Here is a 12566-nt window from a genome sequence, read left to right on the forward strand (position 1 = left end):
AAAAATGCACTTATAGTTAGAAGTAACGGCGTATTCAACAAGCGTTGAGCTATCTAGAAGACTCCCTCAAATTATTTAGAATATTTACAAAAAAACACAATAACTTCAATACAAATACTCTAGAACAACCACATGAACCTAAGAGAAACTAGTTTTTGGTACTTAATCTAATATTCCAATTTTACATCTCAAAAAAGACATCTATTTCAAGAATGATGAAAACCCACAAGTAAAATCATACAAGTCATTTCCAAAAATTGTGTTTCAATATCTTAAATTCATTATTTGTCAGAATTAAACAGCTGGGCCCTTTTTCTTTTTCCTTTTTCCTCGAAAGGGAAAAGGTTAAAAGTTACCAAAATGTTATCATATCTTGTGGATTAGCACTTGGTGTCTGTCAGGCAACTTTTGGGGCACAAGTTTTGTTCTATATCCTCTGGTTTTCAAAATCTGAATCATCATTAGCTTTGGGTGGCCCCCCACAACTTCACTCCTATAACCAATAATCTCATGTCTTTTTCCACCCTATAAATGGAACAACTCTAAAAAAAAGTAATTTACTTTAATTAAATTTAAATCAAGTTGGGACAAAGTTAGAAATGGGCCTTTGGGGGAAAAGGCAGTGGTCCGGTCCGTTTCTGTTAACAAACTGGCCCGGCACATTCAATTAGCGGATGGGACACACTCGTTGTGAATCAAAGTAAGGACGACAACTTATATAATTATGTGAGGAAGATAATGGAGAGATACAATAAAAAGCTGGATTTCTTAGAAATTTGTCCAATTAAAATGATTTATAAGTGATACTTTTTTTTTTAAGTTTTTACAAAATAGTGAATGAAATAGATGTAATGGATCCCTTTTTTAAAATTATAATCATCAGGGTTTTTTTTTTTTCAGATTATAATAATTGAAAAAAACTTATAACGAAACCTAGGACATGGTATCTATCTCATCCCATGGGCCATGGTCCTAATGAAGCCCATAGGACGAAGCTGAATCCACCCTCAAGTGCGCCTCCTAACCCAGTGGGCTTCCTACCATTCTTTCTAAGTTGTAGTATTTTGAAATTAACTAATTATTTTTCTCATACACAGACCCTCTGAATTTATTTATATATATATATATATGTTATAAAATAACAGAGAATTAAATTGAAACAACTGCTCATCCAAATTAAAGAAAAATAAATAAATAGAAGCTAAGGTATGAATATGACCTTACCCCAAACCAAAAGTTTCAGACAATAATAAATTTGCCATGTCTGAGTGTCAGTGCGGCCACGGCTATTTAAGCCTGGGTGTGGGCGGGTGGAGTAGGGCTACATAACGTGTCAGCTAATTATTGGGTGAGGAGATGAATGGGAAAGTGTGCAAGTCTAGAGAAGTAGAACCCATTTCATTGGGCATATGTAACTATGGTTAGTTAATGAGTTAGAGTTGGGATTAGGAAGGGTGAGAGTGAGCCGGGCGAGGGCGAGCGGCAAACGCGGAGGTCCACCGCCACCGGCACTGGGTCCCTATGTCCTCCCACAACCCCACATCATCTTCCTCCATCCCACTTATTTCATTCTTATTCAAACTTTCCATTATTTCCTCCCCCACCTCATTTTTATTCTTTCAACTTTTTATTTTTATTTTTTAAAGTTATATCATACAAATTAAGAAGTCTTACTTGCACTATCTCATTTTTGGTTTATTTTTAAAACCATCTAAAATTTTTTTTTGTAAATTTGATTTAATGGGACTGCGGTTTCATATTTTACGCATACGATTTATGTTTATTGTATAGTAATTTATTATTTTCTTTGAATATATTATTTGGTTTTAAAATTATTTATGTATTTGTTTAGTTTTTAATATTTAATGTATATATTATATTTGATATAAAATATGTGAGGCTTAATGTTAAAAAAGATCAAAATACTTTTCTATAAAGCAAAATTTTTACTCGAGATCAAGATTCATGTGTTACACTCAAGTTGGGTCACGTTTAGTTCACCCCGATCCAATGACTCGGAATTTAGCATTCAATATTATATTTGGGGGTTCAAATCACGCCACATGGATGCGTATATACCCCCACAATAATTTCAAGTAACATATATTATTTATTGCACTAAAATCGACCTCTTATATTTTCTTTTGATTTCAGTTTACTAACTTAAATATTGAATAATTATAATTAGAATATATTCATTATCAAGAGATTAGTGTTTGGATTAAGTATGGAATTTGAAGTGTAAATATAGTAGTTATATGGGAAGAAATTAGGTGGGAGTGACGTAGGTGGACTTAAATGGGGAAGAATTGAGGAATGGGGTAAGAAGAAATTTGCAGACATTAATGGTACGAGTTGAATAAAGAGGAAGCGTGCAAAGGGTAAGTGGCAGCTAATCATTCTTGTTCCACTTCCACCATTACCAATTACCAATTACCAATCACCAATCATCTCTATTTCTTTAATTATCCCCTTCAATACTTTATTTAACATCTCATTTTTTTAACAGATGGGATGCGGTTCTTATATTATTAGATACATTCAGATTTTAAAATTGATTCAATAATATATGGATAAATTTCAAATCAATAAATATATTTAAGTCGAATGAAAAATTATATATTGTTATAAAGTACCTACATTTATAAACTCGAATTTATAATTTTGTAATTATAATATCTCAATTTTATCATTGTGCAATACCCCGTTGACCCTCATTTAAATTGATTTTAACAAAAAATAATATGAAAAACGATTTTATTAAGTTATGGAGGGAGGCATCAAGATAAGGATGAAAATAATTGAAGTTCAATTTAGGGGCATGTAAGAAGACAAAAGATTTTTTTAAAGAAAAGGGAAATATTAATAATTAGAAGAGAAAAACTAGGTAATATACATACAAGTACCAAAGGTGTAATTTATGAATTAATTTAAAAATAATATATAATAAATAGGTGGGGTGGGGTGGGGGGGAGGGGGGTCAGCAGGCGACAAATCAAGTTCAATTGCCGCTTTCTTGTCCCCCCAAAAAGAATCACAAAATTCTCACCCCCTGTTTTCCTCTGTCCCCTCCTTTCCCTTCCTCTTCCCAATCAATACTCTTTGCGTGACTCCACCCTTTTCCATTTCCCTTTTTGCCCTTCCCCTTTCTCTCTTTTTTTTTTTTTATATTATATTTCTAATTAGATTTAGTCACATGAAAATTACATTCATGATGCGACTAATATAAAAAAAATAATCAATCACATAAAAAGTATATTATATTTATTATATAATCGATTTGATTCGATGAAATTTAATTTGTGAAAAAAAAATCCTACACTTTATACTTCAGTAATTCACAATAAAAAAAGAAAATAAATCTCTAATTTCTATTTTTCCCAATATAATCCATTGGAGGTGTAAAAAGAAGAATATAATCAATTGAAAAGAATATTTTCTAATAAATTATTTTTATTGAAAAAAATATATAATGATAGGAGGGTAGCATTTTAATTGAGGAGTGGAGGGTAAATGGGGGAGCGACGACAAAGGCTTATCATGGAGTTGGTTTGAGCAGCAGGATTCTCTGAGGAGGATAAGCAACATTCCATGTGAAGAGAATACCACGTGGGGCCGGTGCCTGGGGCACTTTCGTCAATTCCCAATCATCATTTCCACTAATTTGACGGTCATTTGGGCCAAACATACACCTCTACACCTTCACTTCTCTTGCGCCAAAAATTGTCACATTTAGTAATCTAATTCCAATGCCTGTTGTTATCCCTCAATTACCGTAATGCCCATGTCCATAATAATATTCCAAACATATAGTTAAAATTATGACGTCAATTAAAAATAACTAAAGATATGGTTTTTACTATTATGTAAAATAAAATAACGTTACATAAAATTAATCTTTTTGGTTGAACATCTTTTTTGATAATCTTTTGGACAATTTATTTCTAAGAAACAATATACAATATTTAGTCATGAGTTTTTGTCACATCTTTATTATTGATCTTTTATTATTTTTTGAGTCATCGTATGCGTGTTCATAGCGTATCTGAAAAATATCGTACCATGTTCGAGTACTCAACATTAGTACGACTCCTTCCAATAGTATCATCAATACATTGTAGTAAATTTTGAAATGGATATGTAATTTTGAAAAATTGAGTCTTTCTAAAGTTTAGAAAAATTGGAATCTTTCACAATTCGGACAAAATTTGAGGAAAAAACTCGCCGCACATGAATTATTCTCGCAACGTAAGAAAAATTGTACGACAACATAAATGTAATAAGTAGAGAACATTGAGGTGGTTTTTGTAATATGCCAAAAAAACAAGGGAATCCCTCCGAATCTCAGCAAAGGCACGACTGCCTTGTTTTTTACCAAAAAATCCAAAAAAGAAAAATCTGCCCCCTTTTCTTTTAATAAAATTTTTTACTGAGCTTTCATTTCATCAGGTAAAATGCCTTTTTCCTTGAAACAAAAAAGAGAAAGTACCCAAGTCAAAAGGGGCCAAGAGGAGGGGCACATTTGCCATTACAAACTTATACAAGGGCGATTACGTAATTCAACAGACAATGCCAGAAATTTCTAGGCAAGAAGCAGAACACTGTCCTCAAGAAACTGTAAAAAGGCATAATAGGCTGTCACCATTTACCAACCTGCAAGAACGACAGGTAATTATATTTCTATGCACGACCTCAACGGCCAGGATTTGAGTTCCTCAATCAATCCCAGCCGTTGATGGAATCCTCGTAAAAGCTAAAACTTTACGTGATGTAATTCCGATTTTGCCCCTGATTTGGCGTTTTTTAATTTTACACTCGTGCTGAGCTTCGAGTTTCTCGGCCAAAGAAAAACAAAGACAGCTCTTTCTCTCTCTCGCGCTTGCTTTTGTTTTTAGCTTTCTGCTTGAATGGAGGGGCCTTAAAAATATTCTCTCTGCGTTGCGTCGTCCCCTGCTTTTCCTACAGTTTGTTAACGCAAAGCTCTGAATCTTCATCTTCTTTTAAGCTATCTTTTCTTGTTGCTGCTCTTGATAAACTGATCTTCAGGTATGTTCTTGTGCACATGCAATTTTTGTCAGCTAACAAATCACTTTTTCTTTTTCTTTTTCCTTGTGTTATGGGACTTGTTTTTCTAGTTTGAGCTTTGTAAAATAGAGCTTAGATCTTGCAAAATTTTGGCATTCTTGTTTTGTTTTTTTTTTATGTTTTTCGAAGTATGAAAATGGTTTTGCAGCTATGCGTCTGTTTTTTTCTTCTCCTTCTTTTGTGGAGTATGGTTAACATTTTTATTCTTTAATGGGTTGTTTCTCCGTGTTTAACGATCTTCTAAGAGGTACTAATCTGGGCTCTGTGTATTTTCTCATATTTTTCATTTTTTCCCATGCAAAAGTTGAAAACTACCTAGTTATGAAAAAAATTGTCAAGAATGTATTCTTTTTCCTGCTTTTCCTTTCTCATCTTCTTGTATGACGATATGCATCCCCCACTTGTTGTAAAGAAAGGAGCTTTGTATATGGTTTTGGTGGGGGTGGGATTATGAAAAGATCGAAGTATTTGTTTGTGTTTACAACCCTTTTGTTTTGTGGTGACTGATACAGAATGGTTTCTGTTTTTCCTTTTCACTGTGCTCTGTTGATTCAACTGTTTGTTTGCTCAAAACCCTCAACGATTTTAGTATTTGTTTCGTTAGGAGTTTTCCCCTTGTTTCAATTTTTGTCCCTGGTAACTGAGACGGTTCTTTTCAAGAATTATTCTATGTCTAAAGGTTTAAAGAAGTGAGCGTTTTATAGGGTGTCTTTCAATAGTTCTGCCAAAATCTAGCAATCAGCTTGTTTATTAGACCGATCTTTACCCTTTATTGAACTTGTGATACTCTGCTAATCAGTAACTATTATTTCAAAACCAGCACGATTCTGGGAGTTTCATTCTTATGGTGTGGAACCTACTTCTAATAGTGATATGGTAGAACCATATCCTCTTTCTGACTTGTTCCGGGACTGTTGATCATTAGTGGTTGTTAGGATGGAATGAATAATTTTCTTTTGTTATTTGTTTAAGAATTGACTTCCTGCCGTGATACTCTTATTAAGTTGACAAAATTGGAATAAGAGCACAGGATCAGGATCTTCTAGTATAATGTGTGTCCTGTTTCTGGGTTTTGAGCTGATCTTGGGTAATGAATTTTCTGATTTGCAGATTTTAGCGGCATTGTACAAAAAATTTAACTTGATGTCTCCACCACTGTTGGGGGTTGAGGGGCAAGATCAGTGTAATGTCTCTTTGATGGCTTCTTCCGCATCCGTAGACACTGTTTCTCAGAATGGCTTGGGTTTGAAAGAACGCAACTATCTCGGATTGTCTGATTGTTCTTCGGTGGACAGCTCTGGAGTCTCAAGTGTGCCTGAGGAAAACAAGAACAATTTAAATCTTAAGGCCACAGAACTGAGGCTTGGTCTTCCTGGATCTCAATCCCCTGAACGTGATCCAGACTTCTCCCCACTTAGCTCAGTGAAGCTTGATGAGAAGCAGTTGTTTCCATTGGTTCCTTCTAAGGATGGAATCTGTTTACTATCACCAAAGACCGTTGTTTCTGGAAACAAAAGAGGCTTTGCAGACACTGTGGATGGATTTTTGGAATCCAAAAGCACCATCTTTACTGAAGGAAATTGGATTTTTAATGCTGCAGGTTCTGATACGGGATCAAAATTAGCTGGTAATATGCTTTCCCACAGGTCATCTGGGACTCAGTCGACCATTAAAACAGATGTGCCAGCAAAAGCATCACAAGAATGTGACAACAAGATAAATGGTTCTAACACCAATAGTGCACCTGCTGCCAAGTGAGTGTGAAAGCCCTTAAAGATAACAGAGAAAATATTCAGATAGTATTGTGGATTGTAGTTGTTCTGCTACTAAGATTGAAATTTGTTATATTGTCTGCTTTGAGTTGCAGAGCACAGGTTGTTGGTTGGCCTCCCATCAGATCTTTTAGGAAAAATACCTTGGCGTCGACCTCAAAGAACAATGATGAAGTTGATGGTAAACCAGGTCCAGGCACCCTTTTTGTCAAGGTCAGCATGGATGGTGCTCCTTATCTGAGGAAGGTGGATTTAAAAACGTACTCCACATATCAAGAACTTTCTTCTGCCCTTGAGAAAATGTTCAGCTGTTTCATCATAGGTATGCTGTTTCTTATAATCTAGTTTCCAGATTTAGAACTTACAACACGATATGACAGTCTTCTGGGTTCAGGTCAATGTGGATCCGAGGGAGCTCCGAGCAGGGAAACGCTGAGTGAGAGTAAGTTGAAGGATCTTATTCATGGATCAGAATATGTGCTGACGTATGAGGATAAGGATGGGGACTGGATGCTTGTTGGAGATGTCCCATGGGAGTAAGTTTTTTACTGTCCCTGCTCTGCAGTAATGGCTAATATCAATCAGTCCGCTGAAGGAGAGGCATTAGCAATTGCTGCTTCCTGCATATTAGTTCTAGTGTGAAACAAGTATGATAAAAGGGAAGCTGCCCTATTTAGAGAAGTATAATTTGCTAGAGGGAAACCAATAACTAGTTATTTAGTATTTGAAGTAGTCTATTGCATGCTTTACCAAGGGCTCTTTGCTATTAGCAGTGCTATCTGTTATCTAAAGTAACATTTCCTAGTACTTATCAATTAAAAGTGGAATTTTACCCATTAGTATGAATAGGACAGATGACGCCATCTTCCATAGACACACTCAACATATGTAATCTTTTTCCCTGTCTTTATGTTAATTGTTTGATCCCTCTTTATATATTTTTCTGAAATTATAGACCGCAATGTTATAAGAATCATGTATTTTCCTACTGATCACCCCACCAGCTTCACAACAGTCTTAAAAGTCCTTTGATCTTTCTGAAATACCCACAAGAATTACCATCAAAGTTACCGGAGGCAATTAATAGGTCTATTTTGGGCCTTTCATCAGTTTGACAGACATATAAGTTTCAACACCTCAGTTGAGTTAGACGGCACATGTTAAATTTTATTTTTATTGATTGTTTCTCACCATCACACTGTTACTGATAGATGTTGCTGTTTCAGGATGTTCATTGCCTCGTGCAAGAGGCTCAAAATTATGAAAGGTTCTGATGCTATTGGATTAGGTAAGCATTTTGTCTGATGCTGTCTGTGCCTTTGTAATCTTTTAGCCTTGTTCAAGCATGCTGGCTCCTCAAGTTTTCAATAATGTCCAAGAAGCACATATGTAGACAATTTGATTGGTTAAAGCATTATATTCATATTTCTCTATCTTGTTTGCATGCTTCCCGGTTCCTGGTGATTAGTTGTATGAGGGAAGTCTCATTGTATTCCTTTCGATTTACAGCTCCGAGGGCTGTTGAGAAATCAAAGGTCCGGAACTAGCTCTAAATGAGAACCGTCTCTTTCATATGACGATGGACAGAAAAGCAGATGAATATATAGCGCTTGACTCATCAGAGTGGCTTGTTGTCAAAGATCACGTTTTCGGTGTTATCTCACTGTTCTTTGCGTGAAATCTGTGTCTACATCTTTACTTTATCCGAATCTCCCCTATTTTTAGTTGGCACAATAGTTATACTAAATATTTGCCAAGTTCTTCATACTTCTCTATTGGGATGAAACTTAAAAACTTTGTATTGATGAATGTGTGTGATCTAATACTTGTTAGATATGTTTCCAACTACTGTTTGGATCGGCTGCACTGTGATTGTGTATTGCTTTTGTTATAGAAAGTTAATATTTCCAGTTGAAGCTGGATCTATCTGACACTGATTCAACAAGATATTTGGCAGGCTACTAATGTAAACTGGTTGTTTCTGCTGTTAGGCTGCTCACGGCTCTCCTAAGAACACAAGCTTCTCTGTATCGTGTGCCTAAATTAATAATCTTGGATTGTAATTTAATCGCCAATCATCTGTGTACTTCTATTAGCAGAATGATTGTTTAAAAAAATGCAAGAATGTGTCGTGCAAATTCTTGACCCGAAATTTGGTCTGATTTGATTTGACCCTGGAATACATAAAATTTGCAAAATAGCACAGTTTGGTGTTCCATGTTTCTGTCCTGTAACGATTAAATTATGGTAAAGACGTGCTTAAGGTTCTAATTTATGATGTTAAAGTTAAGGGTTTTTAGCTTTGTTAATTGGGAGTGTTAGCTTCTGCTACATCTCATACGCCAATCCCTTCATCAATACTCACTTCCCAACTTTCCCATTGTAAACTTGTCTTTCTGAGTGCTTTTCATTGTTAGGATTAGAATTATTGTTAGGATAATTACACTTTCCTTCCTTTTCTTAAGGTTTGGTGTAATTATATATGGATTTCTTATAATTTGAGAAATTATATTTAGCACTTTTGAGGTTTACTTTCGTCTAACAAATAAGTCATTTTGTTAGTCAAAATTTATTGAGTTTTGTCGATATTAACAGAAAAAAAAAAATTGAATGAAAATTAATATTTCGATTGATTAATTGTACATTAAACAATCTTTTTAGGACTAAATTACTAATATAACGATGAAGATATACCTTCTCATATGCATTAACACGTGAAAATAAATGAGGGTAATTTGGTCATAAAAATATCTATTTGACTTGCAATAAGTTAGTAATAAGTCAATCAGGAATTAATATAATTAAATTTTTTTGATTTTTTTTTATAAATATAAGCAAATTTAGTAAATTTTGATTAATAGATGAACTTATTTATTAAGATGAAAATTTGTTTCAGGGTACTAGATATAATTTTTTAAATTACAAAATCTTTATATATAATTACAATAAATTTTAGAAAAGTAAACTGTAATTATTCCTTCTTGTAAATAAGCAGTGCGGTTCCCCTTTTTGCCCCGTCGCCCGCCGGGTCCGTGTCACTGATCAGGCAGATATCTGGTTGGGTCGGATAGACATCTTGATGAGTTGTAGCCTGATATTTTTGACTTATGAAATTAGAGGGAAAAATGTTCTCTTTGATTCGCCATTTTCTTGATAAATTAAAAATGAGGGCTGCCCACCAATCATTTCCTCATCAGTGCAATGCTTAATCATCAAACTCACCACATTTAACAACTAAGACAGTGCATATTTTTGCATTGTTTGCTTGGATTCAATGATATATGTAAACTCTTCAGTGGGATTACAGTGTTGTCTCTGTTAAATGGTTTGTAATTCACCTGACCTGCGACTAAGTTATTATCCTGTTTTATAATATATTTGTTTTACGATTTTGTTATGAAAAAACATATTGTTCAAACCTATTTTTTGCAACTAGCGGCCCACATCTATAAGTTTGACAAATCTATTTCGAGCCTGGCTAAGGTCAAAGATGATGCGAGGTCTACAAGGTGTTGGCGGATCATTAAGTCGGTAAAGTTGTATTCGAGACAATCTACAATGCAAATATTTTGTGCCCACAATACACAATCATGACTTGATGGGCTTCATCCCAGTAAGAATCCTTTGATATGTTAACTAAAAAATAATTATTTTTTAAAAAAACAATGGTATTCTACTCTTCCACTAAAACAAAATATTGTCAAATTGATGTTGCATAACAAGAAGTTCCATTAATCTGTATTAAAGCCAACTATAACAAAGTTGGACATGAAATCAACCTGACCCACATAAAAATACGTGGATTCTGATCCTGATCCTTATATGCATTTCCCATACTCACAAGAACCAAGAGATAACTACAAAAGTGCAAGTGCAGATACTGAACCTCAGGTCATAAGACATAATCATGTGCATAATCTTAACTAGGCTATTTCAGGGTGCCTGCCATATCTTCTTACCACCTTTTACCACACAACTGATTATGTGGGCTCAACCCTAATGATCCCAACAAAGAACTGTAATTTTCCTCCGTGGTGGAGATTAACTTTAAGTAGATGACAAAGGTGTAAGGATTGATTGATTGATTGATTAGTATTGATATATCAAGCTGGAATACTGCTTCATGTGTTTCTGATTGTTTCAACTTTTTGCTCCAGACTACTAACAAGAACTACCTTCCAAGATTTTGCTGATCACATGTACATGTTCCCACCTATTTTACTGAACAACCTGCACTAAGACTAAGATGGCAACTTTTTTAGATTACAAGTGAAAGTAATAATACTGAAAATTTCCCTTTTTCCCCCACTTGCAAATTTAAGTTTTAACCGCAGCCGAAAAATGATAATTATTTATATTTAATAAAGTACGTTAGCAACCGCGCAGGCATTATTTTCTACGAATATACAAGCAAGATAAGGGCATGTACAAATTAAATAAACAGTTGTTGTAAAATTACTAATTCATGAGGAACATGGATATAGGAGTGATGGATGTTAAATGGTTGTCAGACGCGTGCATGTTTCTTTCTTATTTGGCTGTAGACCCTCACGGTCTGGAACATTGTACTCCTTCCTCACCATTTCATTAATCACGTCTAACAACTATAACAATCAATACATAACGTACTCCTTTCCATCTACATATGCTCCCTACGCTGCCACATTGCCTTGCTCCCTGCCTAGTGTTGATTATAAATATCAAACCCTTGGACCTTTTACTTCCGGTCTCGGTCCCAGCAGCTCGTTTTCCTGTAAAACTCCACGCGTTCCCTCAGCCACCCTATTCTTGTAAACGGATATCTCCGCTAATGTCAGTGTCTTAATATTAATCCTGGATGTAATGGTAGTTGACGAAATGAACTGATAGGTAGAAAGCGAACGAAATATATGCAAAAGTAGTAGGATTTGTCGTAGCAAAAACTCTTCGATGCTTCAGTTATTTTTTAGTTTGATCTACCGGATTGATTTTCAGATCCTGAGCCTCAGATCCACCTGTAGCTATTATTCTCAATAGTTGCTAAAAAGATTGTCCGAGGTGAATGCATGCACTAATTAAAGCCCGAAAGAGATGGCTAATTGCGACTCAATCACTACCTAAATCGTGATCGAGACTCATTGTAATTATGGCACATGGTGGGCAACTTGTGTGTCTTGAATTTTCTTGATATTTTGCTCCGACTAAAATCATAAATTCGTGTTGTGCCAAAAAAAGCTCCATTTTCAATCTACATTAATAGCTATTGGTGGTCGAGTTTTCTAACTATTTCTAGATTATTACGGACAGTGTCTGCAATAATTTAAGTGCTTATCAGTACCTATGTATGTATGAAATTCCATATATTTGAACAAAAAGAAATGGTATCACCTGTTCGATTACTTTGTTATCCCTTAAAGTTTGATGAAACGCATAGAGACATCATAATCAAGGTTTCGGCAAGTGAAATTATTTGGTCCTAAAAGGTTGAGGCAATATTATTATATATATATATTTCTTTTTTTTTTCTGTATTTTGAGCTATAAAAAATGAAAATTGGAGCTTTCATCAATCTCCTCTCTCCAATTGATCTTCCAGCTTTCCATGCCCACAAAATTATATTGTCCTTGCATTTATCTGAGGTTTGGGGGACCCTTTGCATCACTTTTTTGCATTATACTAAGAACTTTACACCACTTTAATCATCGTTTTCGAGTAAAATATGGGAACATT

At 34.8% G+C, this 12566-nt stretch overlaps 1 protein-coding gene across 1 annotated transcript; it reads left to right on the top strand.

The window, feature by feature from the left end:
• The first annotated feature begins 4827 nt into the window (after positions 1-4827).
• LOC105177868 (auxin-responsive protein IAA9) lies at positions 4828-8773 on the top strand. The gene is made up of 6 exons (XM_011101150.3): positions 4828-5046; positions 6196-6839; positions 6953-7179; positions 7252-7393; positions 8084-8145; positions 8367-8773. The coding sequence occupies exons 2-6, from the start codon at positions 6229-6231 to the stop codon at positions 8402-8404; spliced, it is 1080 nt and encodes a 359-aa protein (XP_011099452.1). The 5' UTR covers positions 4828-5046; positions 6196-6228; the 3' UTR covers positions 8405-8773.
• The last annotated feature ends 3793 nt before the right edge of the window (positions 8774-12566 follow it).

This window comes from Sesamum indicum, linkage group LG9 (genome assembly GCF_026168435.1).
Source record: "Sesamum indicum cultivar Baizhima isolate 11 linkage group LG9, ASM2616843v1, whole genome shotgun sequence".
In the NCBI taxonomy this organism is placed as follows: domain Eukaryota; kingdom Viridiplantae; phylum Streptophyta; class Magnoliopsida; order Lamiales; family Pedaliaceae; genus Sesamum; species Sesamum indicum.